Source organism: Cibotium barometz, chromosome 7 (genome assembly GCF_041138505.1).
Source record: "Cibotium barometz isolate CiBa-2024 chromosome 7, ASM4113850v1, whole genome shotgun sequence".
Taxonomy (NCBI): domain Eukaryota; kingdom Viridiplantae; phylum Streptophyta; class Polypodiopsida; order Cyatheales; family Cibotiaceae; genus Cibotium; species Cibotium barometz.
The window spans coordinates 26,741,582-26,768,372 of record NC_141052.1 but is presented as its reverse complement, the minus strand read 5'-3'; the positions used below and the strand labels follow the sequence as shown (position 1 = coordinate 26,768,372).

General features: G+C 47.1%; 1 protein-coding gene across 2 annotated transcripts in view; it reads left to right on the top strand.

Moving 5' to 3' along the window:
• The window catches only part of LOC147636841 (TLR4 regulator/MIR-interacting MSAP protein), a 65,776-nt gene that overhangs the window by 6,027 nt on the left and 32,958 nt on the right, over positions 1–26,791 (top strand). For both annotated transcript variants that reach the window (XM_086800397.1, XM_086800396.1), the window contains exon 2: positions 12,697–12,723. In XM_086800397.1, the coding sequence (XP_086656523.1) occupies positions 12,697–12,723 (27 nt within the window). The remainder of the gene's footprint in view (positions 1–12,696; positions 12,724–26,791) is intronic.

Here is a 26,791-nt window from a genome sequence, read left to right as displayed (position 1 = left end):
TGAAAATCTAGACCCTTAGGCTAAGGTCCCTTATATCATTTTTAATTGATTCCTAATGCACATTGGAGAATTTATTTTGAACTTCTGTTTCAGGGAAATATATTTTAGATATTAGGAAAATTTTTATATCCAAAAATATCTCAATATTGAATACCTCTCTTTAGAATTTTTCTTCTCTCTAGGCAAAAACAAAGAAAAATAATATTTTCTTGCATTCTGAAATAGGGAATCACCTCATCGATGTATAGCCCAAATAGTGTAGGAGAGAGTGGGCATCCTTGCTTCACACCTATGGTGCTAGCAATAACATCAGATAGCCCCTCGGGGCATCGTATGCGCCCGAGGACCTGCTCATATAAAGCATAGATGTCCCAAAGCATCTCTGATGGGATCCCCAATGATTGTAGGCGCTGGAAGAGTCTCTCTCGTGGCACCGTGTCAAAATGCTTTGCGGAAATCCACAAAGCAGCAGTATAATCTCTTCTCCCGTGCCCTAGCCTGGTCAATTAGACATCTCAGAGTGAATATATGGTCAATAGTGGAGAAAGCTCGTTGGAATCCAGCCTGCCCTGGTGCTAGCAGTCCCTCCTTCTATGCACATGAGCTCAACTCTACCTCGAGCACTGTGCCATAAAGTTTGGAATCATGATAGTCCTGTAGTTGTTGGGGTCTAGCATGTCTCCCGCTTTGTGGAGAGGCACGATGGTGTGCATAGTCCACTCAGTTGGTAGGCCCTCCACTAGTGCCCTATTAAAGAGGTGAGCAACAAAGGGTCCCAGTGTGTCAGCTGCATAAATAAGATGCTCAACTCTGTATACTTGTGTGGTCAGCCGATCTTCCATGCTGTAAACCGGCGGATAGCTCTCTCTACCATCGCGCGGTAAAGAAAGTAGAGGTGGTAGGGCGGGATTCCTGCGGCGGCTGTGGTATGGGCGGTTGCCGAGGGATATGGTAGAGGCTCTTTGCATATGTGTGCCATGTGTGTGGATCCTTAATCGGGGTACGAGGGCGAGGCTCTCTCATCCTGTGCCATGCAGTGGCTGCATCTCTGCTCATGAGTAGGTGGTATATATCCCAGTACTGTGCCTCCTTATGTGCATGCCTCTTACGGCGTGTGAGGATCCTCATCTGTCGGCTCGCCTGTCTCTGTGTAATGGTCCCCAGTGCTCTCTGGGCACGGAGGTGTCTATATAGCTCTCTGCACTACCACCGATTCTGGGGCATGCTCCCAGATCTATCTATGTGTGCAATGTGTGTATGATGGGGGAAGCTGCGGGTGGCGGCCGTATGTAGTAGAGATGACAGCTCGGTGGTGAGTGTGTCTAGAGGTGACAGGGGATCCATCTGGAATAGCCCGTCATAAACATGATGCTCATATATGTCTGCCAAGTCATGGGTGAAGTAGAAAGTTGTATGCGATGCCTATGTGGGCTGTGGGTGTTGGTGTGGAGCTCGCCAGTGACAGTAAGAGGTACGTGTGATCCGCACCAATAGGACAGGGGGGGATGGTGAAAGATGTCACTGCCTGTGTGGTCTCCATGGACCCCATGATTTAGTCCACTGTGCTACCCCCCTGATCGTGGAAAGCATGTCAGTGCTCCTGAATCCTGCCACTGTCTCATCCTGCTATAAATAACGAGATGGTGTCGCGCTCCCAGCTCAAGTAAGTGATGACCATATCTGGTGTTATCCGGCCCCATGTCCTCTGACACCCTGCAAGCTCCCGTGTCCACCTCCTCTAGTGTGTGCATCACCTCGGGGTGCTCGAAATCATAAATGTCACACTGTCGGCTCTGTGTCCGTGCATTGAAGTCCCCCATAAGGAGGACTTCCCCTAGGTTGGAGTAGTGTATGATCTCATCTGAAAGGGCTGCGTATGGTGGCTCCCAATGGCCCTGTGTCCTCTTCCTCGCCTTTACTCTCATCCTCTCCTGTCATGGCATATCTCGATCCTCTAGGAGAGAAGTAGCATAAAGCAATGTATAACACCCTGTTTGCGGAGAGCTGCAGTCTAATCCACATGTATCTAGCCTCCTGGTCACGTGCTACCACCTGTAGGTGCTCCTGTAGCTCTCGCTTGAAGAGTACCGCTATACCTCCAGATCCTCTCGATGTGCTCTACCGTGTGGCCCCCCTGTATGTAAACTCCCACTGATAGCCCTCTACTCTGGGTAGCCCCCTCTCTGGGCTCTGGTGCGTCTCTGTAAGTAGTATGATGTCCCGTCCCTCCATGACCTCCTCCATCCTCCCAGGATGTGTCCAAAGTGCTCCATTGCAGTTCCAAACTACTATGTGTATCTGTGAATCTGGATCCTCCATAGCCGATGTCCCATAGGCTGCGTGGCACTAATCGGTGGCCTTGCCATCGATGATGACACGGCCATCGCGATAGAATGCTCTCTTGCCCTCTTTCGGGGCCTGTAGGACTCTCGGCATGCATGTTTTCTTGTGTTCTATTTGCATCCTTGTAAGGTCGTCATCCAAATAGATGGGATCTTCTTGTAATCCTCGTAGAATCACCCTCTTTCTCATGAAGGTGACCCTCTCCGTCTCTCCTGCAAACTGTAGGATGAGGGCTCACTTGCATGTTGAGTCTTTCCCGGCTCTCCATGCTTTGGTGAAGGGGAGAGGGTCCTCTTCCCTGTAGCCGAGCTTCATGCATAGAAGCTGTCCATCTTTCTCAGGAGTGGAGTCGGGTGTCTCGGCTATACCTGTGACTCGAATGTTGAGGCGACGGGCATGCCTCATCTTCTCTTTCTCAATGGTGGTGTCACGGTGTGAATGATTTGGTGTTCTTTCCTTTGAGTCTCCTCCCTTACTTCTTTACGGATGTTCTTCTTCACCACCTCAACCCATCCTGACTGCTTGGCTTCGAGTTTTCCCTCCATGTCCTTTGTGATCTCTTTGGAGATCTCTTCTTTGATGGCCGTGAGAGTGTTGTCATTGATCTCCCCTTCTTCCTTCTCGGTGTTCTTGACGGCTACTAGTTCCACTTTCAATGCACTCACCTCCTCCTTGAGTGCCGTGTTCTCTTGTTCAAGGTCCGTGACCCGTGCTTCGAGGGCCATGATGCGCCGGTGTAGTTTTTTCTCCACCTCATTGAGGTTGGAATCGGATGTCTTCTTGTTCTCCTTGATTAGTGCCTTCATTGCCGTCTCGAGGGCCTTGAGCTTCTCTTGGAGACTCGGAGCCATTCCTCCAGATTACTGTGCACCGCTTCCCACTGGCAGGGAGGAGAGAGAGAGAGAGAGAGAGAGAGAGAGAGAGAGAGAGAGTTATGTTGCTGCCTTGGGGGCCTGAGGAAGGGAGGGACGGTGGGTGGGAAAAGAGAGGCAGAGGGACTAGCGGGCGGGCGGACAAGGAGACGGGCCAGCATAGCGCGAGCAGGGCAGCGAGGCGATTAGAATAGCATAGCGGGTCCAGACAGAACAGAGCCAGCCCAGGCGGGAGAGAGGGCGGCGAGCAGGGGCGAAGGCGGCAGCTACGCATAGAGGCGCGAACAGAGCAAACAGAAGGCGGCGGCGAACAGTGGCGAAGGGAACAGCGACGAACAGGGAGAACAACGGCGCGAACATATGTTGGACCATCCTTACAAGAGGTTCGGAATGAGCAACAACGTGAAGTGGTCGACGAATCAGAAGTCATCGAGCCCTTCTTCTCCAGAAGTTTCGGTCGAAGAATCAGACAGTCCTACACAAAGTTCTAGGACCGAGGCACGAAACCATTTGGCTTGACGAGGATTTCTTCCAGGAGTACCCCCAATTATTGGCGGACTACTTGGAGGCCTTGCAACTACTACCAAGCTAAGGAGGAGGGAATGTCACATGCACCTTGCACTGTGGTGCAGTAGTGTGATACACTAGCTCATCAACAGTGCTATACTTATACAGATATTTAGGAATATTTGTCATATGCCGTGACCCCATTGTGAGCCCCAGTCCATGACATGTCAGGCATGAGTTATGTAGGTCAATCTCCTAGCCTTAGATGTTAGGGTCAGTCCCTTAACCCACTTGGTGAACAAGCATTTAGGTCATCTGAGGATTAGGGCATGTGAAGTCAGTCCTTTAGGTGCATATACAAAGCATATTAAAGCATGTAGAAGCATGGGTGCATGGGCCAGTTCATTGGCCATAGCCCATGGGATCGGCATGGCATGGGTCTATGGGCCAGCCCCTAAGACCTAGTCGGTAGCCCTCATGGGCCTAGAAACCTGTCGGCTGCAGTCGGTGAGCATCAAGTAGTGCCACATGAGGCAGGCCTCACACAGGACATAAGCGCTAGCATCAACAGCAGATCGTGGGCATTTATAGCTGGCCGACAGCATCGACCCGCAGCACAAGGCACTATATAAGCAGCCCTTGTCACCGTATTGCATGTTTTGCCTCGGTGGAAACCCTAACCCCTAATTTTCAATATTGTCAAAATGAAGATCTCTTTGCGTCTTCGCGAAGAGCTCGATGAGAGGAGCAACTTTGTCTCTTACAACATCTTCAAATTCAAAGTGCTTTGAGAGATTTTTAAAGAGGGTGACTTTTTGCATAAAAAGTCCTTTTCGGTTGCTTTTTAATAGCAAGTTACTTTTTAAAAGCGAGTTACTTTTTAAATTCAAGTTACTTTTTAAAAGTCCTTTTTAAAAGCAAAACTTGCTTTAAAGCAAGGGGGCTTCTAGGCCTATATAAGAAAGTGTATGGGGCATTGTTGGGACTGATCCAAGTAAGGCTTGCAAGAGAGCAAGGGTGCTATGAAGAGTGCCTTGGCTAGCAAGTGGTAGGACTTGGATCATGGAACACATCCAAGGTAGACTTGCAAGAGAGCAAGGGCGCCATGAGAGGTGCTGGCTAGCGAGTCTCAAGCCTTGAGTGTGTGCGAGGCCCTCGAGCACTTAGCTTGAAGGCTTTTGAAGACAAAGATCAAGGGTTAAGGCTTTGAGAAGCGCTGTTGATGAAGAAGACATGAGGTAAGGCTTGCTAAGCACTCATTTGGAAGACCTGGGTGAAACTACAAGGGATTTTGTTGGTGGAGGATTCTACAAGTTGTACTTTGTACTCGGATTCAAGTAAAGAAATACCGAAAGGGGACCAGTGGTTTTGGGGCCAATGCAGGGTCTTGTGTAGGAGCGCTCTAGCTCCATCCCTTTCTCTCTCTTGAAGTTTCAGTTGTTTAAAGTGCTTGTGTGGTGAAGTTATTTTTTTTTTCAGAAAGGAGACTTCTATTAAGTATGAAAATTTTTACAAAATGGAGATTTCACACCAAGCAAGGTGGAGATCTCAACCAATCAGGAGCCCCGTGCTGCCAATAGGGTCCCGAATGAGAGGATGTGAAAAAGATACCAATGTCCCACTCTCATAAACTGGCCGCGCTTCCTCTCCGCAACCCTTGAAGATCCCTAGATTCTAGCCCAGGTAGCCATAATGGTGTGAATAATATCACTCCAAATCCTGCAAAGACATTGAGAAATAAGAACGGGAGTACCCTCAATGGCCTCAGTGCATCTAGCCTTCCAGATATTCCAGGCTGAGATGCTAGCAATAATCTCCCAAGAACTGTCTAACCTCTGTGCTGGAGGGACAAAGTGTGAAAGTGGCAAATCTTGAAAACAACACTGGCGAGCAACTCCTTGCCTAACCATAATGGCCAAGCTCCTGTCAATCCCCTCGAGCCTCAGCTGAGGCCCAGATTGTGTCAACCAAATGATAGAACCAAAAGAAATGATAGCATCCCTCTTAATCCTACCAAAGAGGGGTGCAATCGCAGACCAAACCCTCTGTGCTTCCCTGCATTCCCATAAACAATGGTAAACTGACTCTGAAACTCCTGCACATCTAGGGCATGCTGGGCAAGCACCAGTAATAGACCTCCATTGATTGGTGGCCTGACCACCATGAAGGGAAACCCAGATAAAGGAGGAAATCTGTGGTTTCCTATATGAGTGCCACAATCTCCGCCAAAATACTCTCTGAATGTCAATCAAAATGCCGTAAGACTCCCAATGGGGTCTAAGAGTAGGGACACTCTGAATGTGTCCCAAGATAAGATGTCTGGCATTCCGCACCGTATAACTGAAAAAAGGCATGCTTTTTAAAGGGTTACAAGCATCCTTCCACTCCCACTCACTGGAGTCCCAATGCAAATGTCTGATAGGGCAGCCACCATACAACCAAAGGCTAACACTCTCTGTGATCATCCTTGGGGGGGGGTCAACAAAGACGTGCTTCCCTAACCTGCCAACAACTTGGACTGGACGAATCTGGGGGCCCTCAATAAGGTCCTGCACATCACATCTCTGCAGCTGCCATCCATCCTGTACAGAAAAAAAGACCGATACATCATCCTCCCTAGGCAAGGAGATATTCATAACCTGAAGAGGAACACCTATCCGAGAGAAAACCCCAAATCAAGAATGATGACGACCTTCCAAAAAAGATCCAGTAATCCAGTGGTTGGGAATGGCTGCATCAATCTGTGCAATCCTCCGGCTAGAGCCTCTCAAATGCTGCATGAAATCCAATCTCTGCACCTCCGTAAGGCTCTGAAACCTCTTCCAAGCCAGCACTGTGGGGCATCGGGTCTCCCAGCCAGCCCAGAGAATATGCATAGCTGCCCCAAGAGGCCTACCATGCACATCTAAGATCAAATCATTCCACAGAATGGGCTGCCGGTTAGCTTCCTCCGCTGAACATGGGGAGATGTGTACCAAAAAACTCCTCAGGCAGTCCCAGGCCCGTAGGAGGGACCTATAGGACCAAGGGGGACGAAGGGGAGTGGTGAACTGCATCCGAAAAAATAAAACGTGAGCTGAGAGTCCAATCACCTCCGCGAACAGGGACACACTTCGTGATCTGCTGCATGAGAAAGTCCTTCCACGGCTCAGTGCTCGGAAGAAAACCCCTAACAACAAGCTTACAGAGCAAAGCCTTGCATTGCACCTCAGGGTCAATGATATTCAATCCCCCTTCTTGCTTAGGCCTGATAATGGTTTCCCAAGCAACTCTGGCCCTGGTGTGCATTTCCATCAAGCCCTGACCAAAGAAAGTTTCGAATAAGGTGACGAAGCTGGCCAATGCAGCCCTTATGAAAAATCCAGCACGAAGCAATAAACCAAGTTGTGGCTAGCAAAACTTGGTTAACCACCAAAGCTCTAGAGGCCAAGTTGAGCTTCCTCTTACTCCATTGATCAAGTTTGCTTTTAATGCTTAAGAGCATTGGAGCAAACTGCTGTGTAGGGGAGATGTCAATGCCCACTTGACAACCAAGGTATCCGGCCCAATCTGCAAGAGGAGAATCACTGATCCAAAAACCAACTGATATGTATGCTTGAAGACCTTGGTCTTTTGCATGCATAAATCTCAGCCAGAGTCAAAAAGCGGATCAAAGTGTATGGAAAGGTCGACTACGTTAGGGTAATCGCGTGCATGTAGTTTGGAACAACTTGGGGCATGAGAACATGCAAAGGTAGGCATGTTTGACCAAGTTTGACTAGGGTTGACCAGGTTTGACCGCACTTTGACCAAGGGTTGACCAGCGTTGGAATCGATGGACAAGGGTGTCCAAGGGTGGACCAATGTTGTGGGAAAGCATGGGCTGATTTTGGCTTGGTTTTGAAAAGCAAAAAGTCTGCAAAAGTTGCTTTTTGTGCTTTCTTGGTTGGAAAAGTCGCTTTTTCTTGGGGCTTGATGAGAAGTGCTTTTGGCAGCCTATTTTGGAGGGCAAGATTAGGGCCTATTGGAAGGGCAAATCATTGGCCAAAAAGGAGGATTGGAGAGACAACTAGAGGTGCCAAACAAGTGTGCTTATCAATGTTTCCAGAGGGGAACTTTATGGTCTGATCAAGGCCAAAAGGGACTTTGATGCAGGTGAAGAAGCCATGTAAGAAGGCAATTGCAGGGAGGCTTCATAGGTTTGGCAGGTATCATCTTCAATGGAGGTCTGAGCTTTTATTGCAAAGATTCGTGAGAAAGCTAAGTGGACAATACACCAACATGGTCAAGCAGTGGTGTTGGACACAGGTGATTCTGTAGAGCTTTTAAAAGAAAAGTACGAGGTAAAGTTGCACGTTGATAGTTGGTGAAGTTCAAGAACTATGCACCTATGGATTCGAAGTGGATGGAGGAGGTCAACTTAGCAAATTCACCTATGGTTTTGCAACTTTATCTTGATGCTTTTGGTTTGGAGCCCACCATGGAAAGTGCTCACATAGGTTCAGTAGTAGAGTGTGGGTTTGGAGCATTACCTAATGCTCAAGAGGGGGGTTCCTCCACTCCTTTGTCACAGACGCACTCAGATGAGATCTGGGAGTCACTTGGTGATCTCTTTATGTTCACCTCGAGGGACTGAGGGCTGACAATATATCTGCTTGCGGGACTTCGATGATGTGTACTAGTCACATGGTTTATGGTATCTTTTGACTTGGGTATGGTTGGAAAAAGATTGGGACGCTGATCTTTACCATATGGTCATGGATGTACTTATATTTGTACACACTTTGGTGTATCTTTTGTGTTATTAAATGCTAGCGTGGAATAATGTAAATTATGTATCATTTTGTGTATAGAAATATTTCTACATATGAAGCATCTTGCATGTATATGTCTGTGATGATACTGCTATTTATGGGTCCGGCAGGATGGCCATCTTTTGGAGCAGTTGGGACATCACATGGAGACATGTATATTGCATGGAGTGAAAGCTTGGTTTTTGGTGACACTCGTTTTGTGTTTATCTTTCTTTGTGGTGTTTTGTTTCAGGTTGGCAGAACTTGGACATTCCGGTTGCACTATGGGAGCGCAATCGAGGACGATTGCATTCTTTCAAGAGGGGGATATGTCACCATAGTGCATGTTTTGCCTCGGTGGAAACCCTAGCCCTAATTTTCAAGATTGTCACAATGAAGATTTGTTTGCATTGTTGCAAAGAGCTCTTTGAGAGGAGCAACTTTGTCTCTTACAGCATCTTCAAATTCAAACTGGTTTGAGAGATTTTCAAGAGGATGACTTCTTGCTTAAAAGTCAATAAAGTTGCTTTTCGGTTGCTTTTTAAAAGCAAGTTACTTTTTAAAAGCAAGTTACTTTTTAAAAGCAAAACTTGCTTTAAAGCAAGGGGGACTTCTAGGCCTATATAAGCAAGTGTATGGGGCTTTGTTGGGACAGATCCAAGCAAGGCTTGCAAGAGAGTAAGGGTGCTATGAAGAGTGCCTTGGCTAGCAAGTGGTAGGACTTGGATCGCGGAACACATCCAAGGTAGACTTGCAAGAGAGCAAGGGCACCATGAGAGGTGCTGGCTAGCGAGTCTCAAGCCTTGAGTGTGTGCGAGGCCCTCGAGCACTTAGCTTGAAGGTTTTTGAAGACAAAGATCAAGGGTTAAGGCTTTGAGAAGGGCTCTTGATGAGAAGAAGACACGGGGTAAGGCTTGCTAAGCACTCATGTGGAAGACTTGGGTGAAACTGCAAGGGATCTTGTTGGTGGAGGATTCTACGAGTTGTACTTTGTACTCGGATTTGATCAAGTAAAGAAATACTGAAAGAGGCGCTAGTGGTTTTGGGGCCAATGCAATGTCTTGTGTAGGAGTGCTCTAGCTCCATCTCTTTCTCTCTCTTCAAGTTTCAGTTGTTTAAAGTGCTTGTGTGTGGTGAAGTTATTGTTTACCGCCCATCAGTGGTATTGAAGGCTGGTTTCAGCCCCTCACTTCGTTGCATAAATCATCTCATAAAATCATTCTTCAGTCTTAGAAAATAGTGTAGATATGTATGCTTAAAGACCTTGGTCTTTTGCATGCATAAATCTCAGCCAAGCACCTAGTGCTTCAGTCCATAGGCAGCCCCGAAGTTTGCTTCAGCAGTCAGCCTTTAGTAGTGCATCTCCCTCAGTAGATCTAGATCTGGCTGTGCATAAGGCTATCCGAAGTGGCTTCAAAGTTCGCTTCATACTGCTTGATGGTTCAACAGGCGTCCAGTCTACAACGTCCTTGCGTTTGGTAGTCTCCGTTAGTCAATTCTCGGTAAGTTTTGTGCATTGTAACAATTTTCCATAGAAATTAAGCAAACACTCCTGCTTGCAGGGAGCAAGGGGTGGACTTTAATGGGTGAATTGGGACCCAATTTGGTGTCGTCTATGCACTCTTCTGCACTAGTTTCCACTTGCTTCTCAGTATATGGGCTCTGCATGGACCGCCTACCCCCCCCCCCCTTCCGTACAGTTTGGAATCCCCTTTTCTCCGGCTGTCCCACGAGGATACCAACTGGGTTATCTGGTTGAGCCTCTATACACATTGCACATGGATCACACCTCCGGAGCTCCCTACGAAGATGCACTTCTACAAAGATCACTTCCTCACACTCACTGAGGATGGATTCATCCAGTAGTTGAGCTACTTTAGTGTTCACATGTCCCATGTCATGCGGATTGCGATTGGCCAGATACGGGTTTCATCCAACCGCCTCAGAGTGGAGACAGGTGGAGCTGAGCGCATCTTCAAAGCCGGGAATCTCATACGGAGACCTAGAGAGGAGAGGATTATCCCACATAGACGTTGAGACGGAGGAGCATTACATATGCGGCTGCCCAGTATCCTATGAGATCCACGGGAGGTTTCAGTGTTTATTTCGTGAGGGATTTGGTCCACTTACCAGGATCATTGGCTTCTAGGACCAGCGTTGCCTAGGCCTCTTCCTGCTTGAGCTCCGCAGACACAGGGACACCTTCTTGAGAGAGCTTCGGCCCCAGCCACCCTGCCCCCTCCCTCGCTAGCCAACCATCACCAGTTTCTTCCGGACCCAGGAGGTGGAGGACACCGCTATAGTGGATCTTGTGGACCCTCCACGAGATGCTCCGGACCCACCTCGGCCGAGAGGAGTTACCTCGGACCGAGCCTCCGCACCCCCCCCCCCCCCCCCCGCGCGCGCGGTCGGCCACGATCACCTCATCAGCTCCAGATCTAGGACATGCTCCACCGCCATCGAGCTACCTTTCCACGTGACATAGCTGAGGGGTACCTTTCAACCATACTCATTAGCCCCATGCTTGATATTTTGGAGAGTGGTATACCATCTACTCGGAGCTGATGCTGCTCTCATGTTTCTATGTTCTTAGTATTCCATGATGAGTTTCCATGGACAATTTTGTATCACCCCAGTGAGATAGCTATGTTTATGTTTTCTTTTTGTTTTATTTTCCATTCCATGATGAGATATGCCATGGACATTATTGTATCACTTTGGTCTCATAGGCCCATTGGGTCTTTAGCAGACGCTTAATATATCTTTCTTTCTTTCTTTTCTCTCTCTCTTCAGCTCTACCTCCTAGGTATAAAAGATTAAAGTGGATTGCTTCATGCTCACTACATAAAGTTATAAAGAAGTTCTTGGTGTGTGTTAAACGTAGCCAATGAGGTGATAGCTTAAGTGGTGAAGGTGTTTGCCTAAGACCAAGAGGTTCTAGGTTCAAAATTCTCCTTGGGGCTTCCTCGGCAGCATCGCCTATGGGCAGATAATTAAGCGCCTATAGGCGGGCGCCTATGGGCGGTGAAAAATTAGTAACTACGGGAGGATCTTGGGCCTCAGGCCAATCGGGGGAAAAAAAAGTTGTCTCACTCGATAGTTGGTCTGTGCTTGGACCAGAGTAGTCTTACTCCCGCCATGGACATGGTGGTTCATAGACGGTCTTGCTGGGGGTCCCTTAGGACAGGTTCTGCTGTGGCTAGTCCTAGAGTGTTCACACACCACTGCCCATGACATTGATATCTACACTACCTAGCAAATATGGTTTGCGTGCTTGATCAAGCTTATGCAAGCCTATACCACCATCCACATGGTGTAATAATTTGTTAGTCTATCTGCACACATTGCTCGAAGGCACTTTTTAGAGTCTAAAGAATCCTTACACCTTGATTCACCATGATTTTTAAGTGAGGATGAAGCTGCATCCCTGTTTTTTAGCACATTTATGCTGCATCCCTGTTTTTTAGCACATTTATACTGAAATTGAGCTAAACCAATTTCAAGGAATAAGATTTATCTATGATAGCAATGTTACAGGCCAGATGGCACATGCTTCAGCCTTCCGGTTCTAGCTGTTCAACCATGTAGTTCTTCATTGAAACACTCCTATGCTTGTAAATTTAATAATCTGGATTCCTCACCAGGATTAACTCTTCAGTGAATTCCATCATTGTACAACCAAGTACCTTTCAAATAAAACCCTAAAACACAGATATATCAGTCTAAAATTGCCAGTTAAGGTTAATATATCCCATACCATGTACCTGCAGGACTGTTGCTAGGTGAGCATTGCCAATGGGCTACACCAAGCTGGGCTGTTCGGGAGGCCCCACTCCCAAGACCAAAGTCACACACAATGGCTTGTATCCAAATGAGCCAAACCCTAGCTTTAATAGCTGCAGGGTGTCCTTAAGAAAACTTCACACCTTGTGAAACTCTAATTTTGTCTAGCTTCCATATGCTAGCCATGTTATGTCCATATCAGGACATAACATTCATGCATACGCTTTATTCTAGTTACACAAAAAAAATGGCACGGTGCACAACTCTGTCTCCTTTAAGGACTTTTAAAACTATAATTTCCCCTTGTTTGCAAGGTAGTGCATAAGTCTGTCCACTTGAGAGATTTTGATGACACAAGTTGTTAGCTACATGTTTGCAAGGTAATGATGTTCTAATTTGTTTTGTTCTATATGTTGCAGGCTGAGCTGGAGATGGGGTTGTTGAATGTAAGTATTTTACTGTTATGGTTTTGAGCTGCAGGCTTATTTGATGTGAGTTGAACATTTTGAGTCTTTTCAATTAATAGATATAGGGGCAGATGTTTTAAAAAATGATTAGTTTGAAGGTCTTGTAAACTGCTTTGTGGAATACTTAGAGAATCTTAACTTTACTCAATCAAGATAAAAAAAGAAACAATGCAAGTGCAGCATGGATGTAGCTAACAATTTTAAGTGTATGTGTGCTGTGTCACATGTGCTAAACACCACCCTAATGGGCCAATAGTGAGCCAGTTCCTCCTCTTCTCAAGAACTTTATTCCACCATGGAATCCAAATACAAAGCTCAATGGGGGCTCGGCGAAACTCTCACCGGGAGCACTAGAACATATCACTTCCATGCTAACCAGCCAGTCAAAGACGATTTCCAATGTGGCTCCTCCTGCTACCGGTCACTGCAGCTAGATCACATCGGAATATTTGGTGGCTGTGGGCACTGTTGGAACCTGATCAACCCTCATCCAAACTTATGGCCACTCGCAGGAATGGATCAGTTTGCACCCAAAACAATTTAGAAACTTCTAGGCACTGGTAATCCTAGTACAGCCAACAGCAAGACCATTTGCTAAGACAGACCATTCCATATGGCTGATATCAACATCACTGTCCTCCATATAGCTCTCTGATGTGATGTAGAACAATGAAATGGGACTGCACGTTGCTCTTAAAATTAACGCACAACCTCTAGGAAGCCTTGGGAATCAATTGTTGGCTTGCCTTTTGTCCCTGCAATCTCTTGACTATACCTTGTACAACACGAGTACTTGCTGTACCAATGTTTTGACCAGCTCTATTGTTGAAATGTGATTTTGTAATCTGTATGGATGAAGGGGAATTATAACGCTTGGTTTGATAGTGTGTTATTGTATGGTTCATTGGGACAAAAATCGCTGGTCAAATTGTAAGAGAAAAAGTGGAGGTGTAGAGGCAGTTATGGTCATGGACTAGGCACATGGAAGGTGTTAGTCACATGGTTTGTGCTAGGCACATGGATGGTGCCATGTTGTGTAAAACATGTGAGCATTGAATGCTCGTGGATCTATGTAATGGTGTACTTGGAGATCATTTGTAAGAGTGATTCTGCAATGAAATTAAAGATTTTGTTTTGAGTTCGTCTAATTGCATTTAGTGTGTCATTATTATCTTCATTTCATGGACTTCATCTTATGCTTTGATCCTCCTCAGATCCAAGTTTCCAAGTTGTACAAGGCCTTTGATGAACTTGACCAGCACTTTGAGAACAAGCTTACCAAGCCTTTGACCAATTGTACCAGCCCTTTGAACAGCCCATAGATCTCCTTAAAGTGTCCAAGCAACCCATACATGTACTGATGGCACAAGCTTTTGCCGGTAGATCAACCATTGGCACAAGTCTTGCACAATAAGCAACCAAAAAACAAAATAGTTCAATTACACACCTGCCTGGGCATCCAGCAAGGTAGATAAATTGAATCTGCTCTATAGTCTTGAAAATCAGTCCCGGAATCCACCAAAATAGTTTCAGAACAGCCTGAGCAGAATATAGCTAGAATAAAAATAGCCCAAAAATAGTTGAACAGCCTTGCCAGAGTCTCCACCAGCCCTAGTTGGCTTTGGTGGTATAGTCTGTACGTGCACCCGCACAATCTCTGTGTACTTGTACTGCATCAATATGGCTGCAATATGATGTGGGGCGGCAGCAGGGAGCTCTTTTGTGCAGCTTTAGGGTGCATGGGTTGAAGATATGAGGGATGAAGAAATGACTGATTACCTTGTAAGGTGGTGGTGGGTTTCTTTTTCTATATGGGTTAAATCTCTACGCTTTTATTAAATTTATGGTCTTTGTGCTTTCTTTCTTTAACTTTAAGTACCTACACATTTAAAGGTTAGAATACAAATACTATTAAAATAAGGCTTGTTTTAACTTTTTATACTTCTCATGTGCAAATACACTTAAACCCAATCTTTTAGTGCACAAAGTGCACCTTATTGTTAGTTGCATGCCCATATGTATGTGCTTGGGGTTTCGGGCGTCAACGTAACCTGCAGACGATTATATATGAAATCAATCAACTTGGACGCACAAAACAATTTGCACTCAAATGTTCATTTCCTAGGCAACATGCAAACACACAACATAGATTGTGTAAAAAAACTATTAAGCATTTCTTCCATCTCCTTGGCACCAATTTTTTGGCAGGAGAAAGTTACCTCGTGACATTTCCTCCAATTGTCCTCTACTGAGAAGCACCCAGATTTCAGCCAAAAATAAACAACTTTTGATTTGGTAGGGACTGATGAAATGATCTCCTAATCTAGTCGCAAATGGTGACCGTATGATCAAGGAGCTGGATTTGGTCGCAAAGGGCGATACCAAATGTATGTCACCAATTGTGACACCCATACTCCTAAGAAACACATATGGTCACAAACGGTGACATCCCTCTACTGTTCCAAGGTGCTAGATTAAACTCATGATCAAATCTTCATTTTCTAGATGTCTGTACCAAATTTCCACATGGACAATCCTTGCATTTCAACTTAGGAATCTTGGCGCCCCAATTTTTTTTTCCGGGAAAGAGATCCTTCTATAGTTAATAAAAAACAGCCACGAAGGGCTAAATACAACCACGAAGGGCTAGATACAAACTCGCCTCCATGTGAGGGGCGGGGATCAAATAATCAAGAGACGGAGAGAGATGCACTTCTCCTCCGGCTGGCCGCTCTATGAGGAGAAGGCTATCTCATACATGGAGAGGGGGAGGGAATAACCACACAGGTGGTCGGTAATGCCAAGTAGTCGGTGAGAAAAGGGCCAGGCTGCCAGAGTCTCAAGAAAGCTTCCGGCCGCTTCCGCATGCAGTTAGAGCCACCCTGTAGCTAACTTCCCCCATTGACCGCGGAGGGTATGGATGATGTCTAGCCAGAGGCTCCCAATGGACTCCATAGGTGGAGTATGGGTACCCTCGATGGCTTCGCTGCATCTAGCTCTCCATATATGCCAGGCTGCAATGCTACTGTAAATCTCCCATCTTTGACTATCAGAATGCACAGCGGAAATGAGACAAACTGCTGTGAGAAAAAAACGCAGAACTGTAGGAGAGAGAGAAGCTGTATAAACTCTACTATATACACAAGATCCGTTACAATATGGTGTGGGGGGCAAGGGTGCAATATATACAAGAAGGGGCTGCTGGTCGGCCAGCCTAAAACAGGCCGATAGCCCCATGAGATGCTCACGACTAGGCCACGCCCAGTCGGCCAGCAATAGGCATGGTCGGCTGGCCCAAGACCATTGCCACTTGGTCGGACAGCCCCTCAATGGGCCCCTCCTGGCCAGCCACTAACTACAGCCGACCAGAACATCAGCAAAAAAATAGGCACCCCCCCCCACGGTCCATAATGAATGACCATGGGTTCCTTATGTGGAAACCTGTCGACCCTGTGTTTTTCTCTTGATAGTATGCAAGTGTGCATGGGAACATGGTGGACAGTGTGAATGGCATCAGTTTGGGGAAAATTGCTTCATGGACAGATTGGTACAGTTTTTGAGGTCAAAGGAGACTCTAGAATTTTTTTTAAGGTTTCTTTTCATTACCCCATGTGGGGGGAGGAGACAAAAGGTTTAAAAACCTCTAAAAACAATAGAACACCCTTTTTTTAAAGGGATCGTGGCCCATAAGCTATTATTGGGGGCCTACGCTTCTCTTGGGGAGAGGGGCTGGCAGGTTGCATCTTGGTATGCACAGATGCTACAATGGTTCTCACATCATGGGATAGATATTGAGCGGTTGCCACCTTTTTAGTATGATCAGTCTGCTCCACGGGGCTACCTCTCTCTCAAGTACCCGCCTACTGTACCTGCTGTACCAGCAGTACCCATTGTACCTGCTGCCTAACATCAACTGTACCTGTTGCCCATACAAATTCAGTTTTAGTCCTGCTGCTCCTGGCTTGTGTCACCTGGTGATGTTGATCTACTTGCACATGGTGATGCAAATGGACTTATCTACAGCCTTTTAGTTGTACAAACTGCTGCTAATGAAACCAAAGTACGAGGCTCCAAAATAGAGGAAGGACTCTTCCATTGTTTTATCTGCAACAAGCTACTCCAGGTGCGATGTTTAAATTTATGTAAAATTTAACTTTTTAAATTTAAATTTCAAGTTCTACAAGTTTGTGTAGTGCAGGAACAGGGAATTTCTTTTTCATTTCCATTCCTCGGAAGTTTTCTTGTTGGTTTGTTATTCCCCTATGTGTGCGTGCTAACCGCGCCCTCAAGATCAGAGGGCCAGTGAAGGTTAGCCAAAAACCTAGGGGGAAAACCGGGTACAAAGCTTAACTGGGAGAACCGGGAAACGTTCCCTCCGCGGTGTACCACTGTGCCTGCGTTAGCACGGGCGTGCCTGTTTTTGCACAGTCCCGAAAGACCAATGAAAGGCAGGTGTGCACCTAGTGAAGGTGGGAATGAGCCTGTGACTTGAGGCAGTACAACACGTCTTCATCGACTTGAACCAATTGTTTGGTTGTTTTCACCCTGTGACACTTGTACAAATATAAATACTCCAAGAAATACAATAAGTATTGAGGGGGGGGGGTGGCCCTTTCCGGCCCCAGTGCTGGTGTCATTTGTTTTTTTAGTATTTTCGATATTTTTTTTGTTGATGTTGTTTCCATTGTTTAATATCAGTTAAATTAAGTGTTCTAAATATGTGTATATTGTCTTCCGATCTGCAGGCCTCCTGTAGGGAGCGGTCACAGGGTAGGTCACGACTCTGTGTTTTGCTCTTGATAGTATGCAAGTGTGCATGGCAACATGGTGGACAGTGTGAATGGCATCAGTTTGGGACAAATTGCTTGATGGACAGACAGTTTTTGGGATCAAAGGAGACTCTAGAAATTTTTTAAGGTTTCTTTTCATTACTCCATGTGGGGGGAGGGGACAAAGGTTTAAAAACCTTTAAAAACAGTAGAACACCCTTTTTTTAAAGGGATCGTGGCCCATAAGCTATTATTGGAGGCCTACGCTTCTTTTGGGGAGAGGGGCTGGTGGGCTGCAGCTACGTGCTTCTCTATTGGTGAAAAAGCGGAGGGCTGAACAACAGTAGGCGGGCTGGAGCTGCGGCACATGCTCTCTCTCTCTCTCTCTCTCTCTCTCTCGCTTGGCACACAAAGGGTTGGACTGCAGGCGCACAGGGCTGCACACGTTTCTCTCTCCTCTCTTGGCTAATGGCAAGCTGCAGACGGTTGTAGGAGGGGAGGCGCCGGACTGCACCTTCTCTCTCTCTTAAGAAAGGCGGACTACAGGTCTTTCTGTCTCTCTCTCTTCACGGGCAGCTGTAACGTTTTCTCTCTTTTTGAGGTCTGACAGGGCTGAACTGCGTTTTCTCTCTCCTTTGGAAGGGGGGACGGGCAGACACTGCAGACAGCGCACAGAGTTGAACAGGCTTTTCTCTCTCTCTCTCTCTCTCTCTCTCTCTCTCTCGTTTGGAAGGGGGCGGGCAGAACTGCAGGAGGACCAGAGGACTGTTTTTGAAACTGTTTATGGGCTCTTTTGGTTGGCTGCAAGTACAATTGTGTGCATGGGTTTCTGGCTACAAGTATAGGGTCACCTGGATGTGTTTCTTGGCATGGAAGTGATGCAAGCTCGCATGGGTGCATGTTCATGGAGCAGATTGTTTTCTTCTTGCTTGAAAGGAACAGAGGGACCTGCAGGTGTGGGCATATCTATTTTTCGAGATGTTTCATGAGGAAATAGGTCACTAGATGTATGCCGTTGTTGGCAGTGTCTTTGAATGGTGCCATGTATGTTTCTGTGTGAAAGAAGACAAAGGTTTCAAGGGGAAATAGGCCTAAGGGTTTCATGCGGAAACAGTTTGTAGGTTTCTCGAGGAAACAAGTTTTTGGTTTCTCCAGGAGATGGGTCACATGCAGGCAGTAGATACAGGGATTGACACATGTTTTGTACAGCCTTGCTGCTGATTGGGCAGGGTTTGGGGAATCCATGACTGAGATGGATAGTACCCTTGGAAGGCAAAGAGGGTTGGTACAGGTGTGTCAACTGTATAGTATGCTGTCTCTTTTGGGAAACAGTTTGGACTCTTTGTTGTGAAGCAGGAGCACTGGATGTGTCAGGGTGCATAGGGTGAGAGGCTGTGGATGGTTGTGGTAGCCTTGATCATGGGGGAAAGCTTGTGTATGCACGACTCAATGTAAAAGAGTCTTTTGATGTGAACAAAAGGTGGAATTGTTTGTGAATGCCGAGTGAACAAGAAGCCATGGTGCAGGATCTTTGGAGGCTTCAGGAGTTCTACTGCGATGGCTGAGTTTCCAGCCTTATTGTAATCAAAGCTCTTATAATCTATTAAAGAAATATTGCAAGGGGCGCCAGTGCGTTTTGGGGCCAATCGGTGTTCATGTACTGTTTGCAAGAGCACTCTAGCTCCCCCTATTTGTTTTCCTTTTCTAGATGTTCGAAGGTGTTGAAGTGTTTTGTGTGCAAGTTTGTTTTGCACCACCCTCTGGTTTTTTGTGTGAAGACCAAGGCCGGTTAACAAAACCCAATCTCGCCAAGTTACCTCCGCAGCCACACCACCTCGCAAGCAGCACCGCAGCGGTACTTTGCCTCAGTAGAAGACAAGGCAATAGTTGGCTACCTCTTGCTGGTCCAAGAAATAGCTCCTGAGCCCACAGGGTAAATCCGTAGCCTGATGTAGATCTCCTTGTGTCTGGATCTCCTCCCCAATCAGAGTCACTTCAACCTCGGAGACTGACTTGGTTCTTCGTTCCCCTTCCAGTGTCATAGAAGAGTCCAAGATCCTTCGTCCCCTTTAGATACCGCAAGATCTGTAATCATGCGTCCCAATGAGTCTTCAAAGGTGTCTGCATAAATGAGCTTGATAGCCCCACTAAAAAACTCAAGTCCAATCTGGTGTTCAGCAACCAGATCAATGAACCAATAAGCTTCCGATACAAAGAGGAATCAACCTACTCACAAGGATCATGTAGTGTTAGTTTGGTATTTTGGTCCATGGGAGATGAAATAGGCTTGCAGTTCTCCATCGCAAAGGCCTTCACAACAACTCATGAACATACCGCTACTGAGAAACAAAGAACCCCCTCTGGGTCTGCCAAATCTCCAATCCCAAAAAGAAATGGAGTAAGCCTAAACGCGTCATCTCAAACTCCTTTGACAAGGCAGCCTTCGTCACAGCTATATGCTCAACATGACCGCCAGTGAGAATAAGATCATCCACATAGAGGATAATGAAGTTGACCATACCGCGTTCCCGAAAGAGATACAAGTTCGGATCTACAACTGATCTCTGGAAACCCTTTCGCAGAAAGAAGGAATCAATCTTTTGATTCCAAGCCCTAGGAACCTGTTTAAGACAATACAAGGCCTTCCGTAACTTGTAAACCCGTGTGAGTATAGTGTATGCTCACACGAGGGGAAGAGAGAGAGAGAGAGAGAGCAGGCAGCTGCAGGAAAGTTGGTACAGGCGGCTGTAGGACAGTTGGTACACAGAGAGATGGGCGAGGAAGACTGTAGGCGGGCTGTTGACAGGGCAGCAGGCGCAGCCTGAAACTCTCTCTCTCTCTCTCTTCCCCTCGTGTGAGCATACACTATACTCTCAGGGCTGGTGTTTCTGACGAGGATTGGACTGAGGGGCAACAGTGTACCTGCTGAATATCTTTCTCTCTCTTTCCACTGGCTTACAACTGCTTCAGAGTTGTTTCATCTGGCCCTTTGTGAGAGGAGGGGTGTGGCAATTTGAAGGGTGGAAACAGAGTTAGATTGTGGATTTGTTCTTTGGCTAAGTTTGAGGCTACGATCATGGAACAGCTAGATGCGTGCTCAAGGCTTCCCTGTTGCATTATCTTAGAGGAGACAACAGTGTGTTGTTTTTGTGGGACACAGATCTGTGTGTGTATCCTCTATGCTAAGAGGTCTTGAGGGTTGCCAGATTGGACATGCAGGTTTCTTTTCCTTGACTGGCTTTGTTGTACTCAATTAAGCTTTTCCATTGAATTTGAATAAAGAAATACCGAAAGGGGCGCCAAGCTTTGGGGCCAACAGGTGTCGCTCTCCTTTTTGTTTTGGAGCACTCTTTTTTTTTTTTCTTCAGAAAGAGACTTCTACTAAGTATGAGAAAAACATACAACAATCACAGCTATAAGCCGGAAGAGAATAGAATCACCCCAATATGTAAGGTGATTTCAACCACTGAGGAGCATCATGATGCCATGTGTGAGGTGAAAAAAAGAAAGAAAACCCTGCCTCTATAGCCCTTCCACCTCGCAAACTTGGAATAACAACACGAACGGGGGCACCACCAGCCACCGGCTGGAACAATTCTCGCACTCACCACCCAACCCACGCCAGACAGACAGCATGAAACAGGGGCACCGTAGACCAAAGCAAACATCCAGCAATATATTCCCAGATCAAAACATTTTACAAGCTTCTCCCGACACAGAAGCCTTACTCACACAACTCACAAACAAAACCCTCAGGCGTGTCAGCCGAGGATACACCACATCCCCAATCACCACATAACTTGCCTGTCTGCTGTACCAATACACACCAGAATGAACCCGGCCACTCTCTCCAGAAGGCGCCCACACCAGCTAACCCTCAAGTCTCTGCAGCCCATCACTTCTGCATGTGTCGTCAGCAGCAGCTTCCCAATCATCTCTCTCTCACACTCTGTGCTAACCCAGGCAGCTTATCTGCCTTGCTACCGGCCCACCACCAAGCAGCATACCTGTCTCTGCCTCACTCGGCACCCTCTCTGTCCACAACCCTGTCTCCTAGGCGGCCCACACCAGCCAGCCTGTCACCTGCACCCAGTCGTCTGCCACTTCTCTGCGCTCCTCAGCTTCCCTTCGCTTTTTCTTGCAGCTGCGCGCCAGAGGGAGCCCCAGGCGACTCTCTCTGCAGCCCTTCAGAGCCCCCAGCTCTTCACTCCACGGTGGTCTCCCTTTAACCAGTCGCCTGCCAGCTTCAGCTGCTCCTTCTCACACTTCTTCTGTGCAGTCTTCAGTCGCCCCACCAGCCCGTCCACTCTCACGTTGGCGTCCACTCGCCTCTTCACCAGCCTTCGCTCGCTACCCTCTCGCACACACGCCAGCCCTCCGTTCTACTAGGCCGCTTTCACCTTGACGCCGGCACCTGCAGCTTCCCTCTGCTTACACTGAGGAGGCCCTCCAGTCCCTACACGACTATCACCCACTCTCCGCAGAGAATGACGAGGCCCCATCTGCTCTTGACCAGCTGCGCTCCAAAGCCCACCAGCTTCTCTAGCCCGTCGCCGTCTTCTTTCATACGGGAGGTCTCCAGCTGCTACACGACGGCCACACCACAGCTGCGCCTGCTCTGCAAACCACTGTTGCGCCCAAGAGCCCCCATTCAAAACAAGGCGGTCAATCCACATTTCATCTGCAGGCGCCGACTCGCCACCTTCGCAAAGCTTCCAAACGATGCGCTGGCCGCGGCTCACGCCTCCACATGCTTTTTTTATAGCAAGCCACGTTTTTTTATATCATCATTTATTATTATTATTTTTAGTCCTATATGATGGCCGCCCTTTCTTCCCATTTCATACCAATTTAAAGGCCACCTCTCTCATCAATCGTTTTAATTGCCCTTCATGCCATACCTTCAACACAAACCGGCTAGTGCCCACTCATCCTTTGGACGCGCACACACTTCAAGACGACCAAGCGGCTGATACCATCTCCATGGACCCTGTTTCGGACAGGCCTGCACAAGCCTCAAAACAAATCCGTCCACCCTGTACACCTGGCAAGGCATTCACAGGCAAAACCTTCACACACGCCACGCATCCATATGTACACTGACCAAAAAGACCACTCAGAAAAAAGCCTGACACCATGTAAGACCTGTGGTACTAGAGGAAAAGAAGATGCCATGGTCCCATTTCCGCATAAATATCACACGCTTCGCCTGCGCAGAACCAGAGGGCCCCTCAATGTGAGCCCAAGTAGCCATAAGAGTGTGGATGATATCACCCCATATAGTACTAATGCATTGAGACCCAAAAATCTGGACACCCTCAATAGCCTCCGTGCATCTAGCTCTCCAGATCTGCCATGCTGTAATACTGGCAATAATCTCCCAACTGGTGTCAATCCTCTGTCTAGGGGGTGTATAATCAGAGTGAGGAACATCCTGCAATAGACCACGCTGGGCAATACCTCTACGAATGAAAAAAACAGAATCTGTACCACTGCCCTCATAAAAAAGTTGCGGACCGGACTGGGAGAGCCAAGCAACTGCCCCCCAAGTCACATGCATGGCTCGCCCACTCAATTTGCCCATAAATTGGGCTACAGGACCCCAAATCTGCTGTGCAATGCTGCACCCCCATAGACAATGTTGTACGGACTCAGAATTTGCCGCACATCTAGGACAGGAAGGTACTACATCGAAAACTGATCTCCACTGATTGGTGGGGAGACCACCATGTAAGAATAACCAAAAGAAATGAGAGATCTGGCTCCTTCTGTATGAGTGCCAAAGTCTATGCCAATATCTGCGCTGTATCACTGGAGAAATATCATAGCTCTCCCAATGAGGTTTGAGAGTAGGGATCCTATGCATCTGTCGAGTGAGGAGAAGCTTGGCATTCCGAACAGTGAAACTGAAAAAAGGAAGGCTTTTCAAAGGATCGAAGGCATCAATCCACTCCCACTCTCCTGGATCCCACTGAAGATATCTGATAGGACTGCCACCATATAGCCACAAACACCAAGAGCCATGAGTCACTATCTGAGGAGAAGGGTCAATGAACCAGTGCTTCCCCGAGCGACCAACAATCCTCATTGGACTAAGCCTAGTGTTTGGTATGATCTCCTCCATACTACATCTCCTCAATCTCCCACCAGGCATGATAGAATACATGAGGAAATCTGTATCCTCCTGGCCTGGCAGAGCAATGACCTGCAGAGGTATGCCTATCCTCGAAAAAACTCCCAGCCAACTCGGATGATAGTCTCCGTGAAAGGTCCCAGAAAGCCACTCATGCGGAATAGCTACATCAATCTGATCAATACGAATGCGAGAGCCCCTAAGATGCTGAGTGGATGCAACTCTCCAATCCTCCGGAAGACTCTTAAAGGTCTTCCAAGCAAGAATTGTGTATGCGCATCTCATATCAGCCTCTGTGAACAAAAAACGTGTGTTGGGCATCCAATCTCTCCCGACCCTGGGTGTACATCTGGAAATTTGAGACAAGAAAAAATCCTTCCAAGGCTCAGTGCCTGGTAGGAAACCTCTGACTACAAGTTTGCAAAGCAACGCCCTGCATTGAACATCCGGATCGATAATATTCAAGCCCCCCTCTCTTTTGGGCTGAATAACTGTGAGCCAGGCTACCCTGGCACGAGTGTCTGAGGTGCCATCCAAGCCCGACCAGAGAAAATTGTGGATCAATCTTCGCAATTGGCCAATGCACCAACAAGAGGCAATAAACCAAGCTGAGGCAAGCAAAACCTGATTAGCCACCAAAGCTCTGGAGGCTAAATCTGATCTCCTGGAGCTCCAATGGAGGAGCTTCTTCCGGATACTCATAAGTACCGGAGCAAACTGCCGTGCACAAGAAATATCAATCCCAACTTGGCATCCCAAATATCTAGCAGTACATCCTCTGCTGATCCAAGTAAAACCAAGCGCTGCACCCCAATCAACTCTCGGTGAATCACTAACCCAAAAACCAACAAATTTGTGCCAATTAATGAGTGCCCCTGTTGCCAAACAGAACTCCTCTAGTGCTACCCGGAAGGAACATAAGCATATATGTGAAGCCTCCAAAAACAGGGCTGTGTCATCAGCTAACTTAGAGTCAACCAACTCCTCATGACTACGAAGAGGCAACCTCAATCCTGAAATACCAGCAGTGAAATACCAGCAGTAGAATAGGGAAAGATGCTCATGGCCTCTGCAACTATGATATATAATAAAGGGGCCAATGGGCAGCCCTGTTGTACTGAGCGAGAAATCTGAAACCGCTCTCCTCTATCACCGCAAGCAAGAACTCTACTGTGGGCATCACGATACATGCATGAAACTCCCTTGATCCATCTCTCAGAGAAGCCCATATGACTAAGAGTACCCTGAAGAAAGTCCCAATCCACTCTATCATAGGCCTTCTCAAAATCCAAGAGCAGAATGGCTAAGGGCTGATTGCTCGCTTCAGCCCATTCGACGGCCTCCCAAAACGAGAAAATGTTATCAAAGATGCTCCTGCCGTGTAAGAATCCATTCTGGGTATCATGAATAACATCCTGCAAAATTGGCTGCAATCTGATGCTCACTACCTTAGCAAGAATCTTATAGGCAGTCCCAAGTAAGGTGATAGGTCTCCACTGGCCAATCAATGTCTTATCCCCGCTCTTAGGAATAAGATAAATAAGCCCCTCAGTGAGAGAAGAAGGCATAGAACCTGTGTCCCACATCTCCTGCAAAGCCGATGTTATCTCAGCCCCAATCTCATCCCAAAAAGTAGTGAAAAAAACAGGGGAGAGGCCATCCTCCCGTGGACACTTACCACCATGAGGTAAGGCATGAAGAGCATGACTGAACTCCTGCATAGAAAAAGGGGCATCCAGAACGGCACACATCTCCTCGGTGATCAAATGTGGCAATGCATTCCAAACCTTCCTCTGTGCCCTGTGTCTCAGATCAGAATGCGGCTCAGCACTAAGAAGCTAGCAATAGAAATCGGTGGCAAGAGTGCCATGTGAATCTTGCAATTGCCTGACACTATCTCTGGCATGAGATGGGCCGTGAGAAGCAAAGAAATGTTTGTTACATCTGCCACCCATTTGTGTCCAAAAGGATTCCTGGGCATGGAAAGGCATGGAAACGATACTCCGCGCGCTGCTCAAGAGAGTGATGAAGTTCTGCTCTATTAGTACATAAAGAATCTGCAACCCATTGAGCATGAGGACGTTTCTCGTGCTCTTTCTGCAAGGCGGCCAATCTACGCCTAATAGCCCTTTCTAAGTCCAAGGCCTCTTGCCTCTTAGACAGGGCATGTGTGATAAAAGTCACTAATATCACAGAGAGCAAAGGCCAGGCTTTGAGAGGCCTGTACGAAGTCATGAGATCCCCAAATATCAAGCATACGACGCGATAGTTCTGCATCTGAAAACAAATGAATCTGAGGATATACTTGCAGGAGAACACGCTGCAGAAGATGTATGTTATAAGGATGTAATGTAGCCAGAAGACATGCCAAGTCAAGAGGAAGATGATGCCCAGTTTAAAGCTCATTTGGCAGGGGCAGTGGATGTGTTTATGCAGCTCACACAAAGTGAGAAGTTTGCTGAATTTATGAGAGCCCCTTCTGAACTTAAGAAGAAGAAGAAAGAGCGTTCTAGGAACCCACCTCAGGGCAATAGTGGTGCCTTCCCACAGGATCCTGCTTTTGGACCGTTTCCTAACATGCAGAACACTTTTGGTGCAAACCCACAGAGTTCCTTTTTCGAATAGCCGCCTATTCCGCAGTAGTCTATGCATCCAGGCTATTTTGGCGGTGGTTCCATGTTCCAATCAATGATTGGGGGATACCCTCAGGAAGGCATGGGAATGCAAGGGAATTTTGGAGCTAATTTTGAGCCTGGTATGCAGGGGAATATGTACGGGGGCATGCAGCCCGGAATGCAAGGAAACATGCATGGGGGCATGCAGCCCGGTATGCATAGTGGTATGTTTGGAAACATGGGGGAATCAGCAGGAATGCATGGTATGCCAGGTGTGGGAATTGGCAATGTTGACCCTATGATGGGCATGAATGCTGGGGGTAGCAATCTTGTGAAGCCACTTCCTTACGATAATCTAACGCCTATGGGTAAGGCGAAGGATTATAAGGGGCGGGCAGCTGTAGTGAAATTTGACACATTCAGCGGGGCCAAAGACAAGCTAAAGGCACTTACCTTATTACAACAGTTTGATGCTGCTTTTTTTGGTGGAAATTACACGGAATCCTCTAAGGTGAGAGAAGCTGCGACTT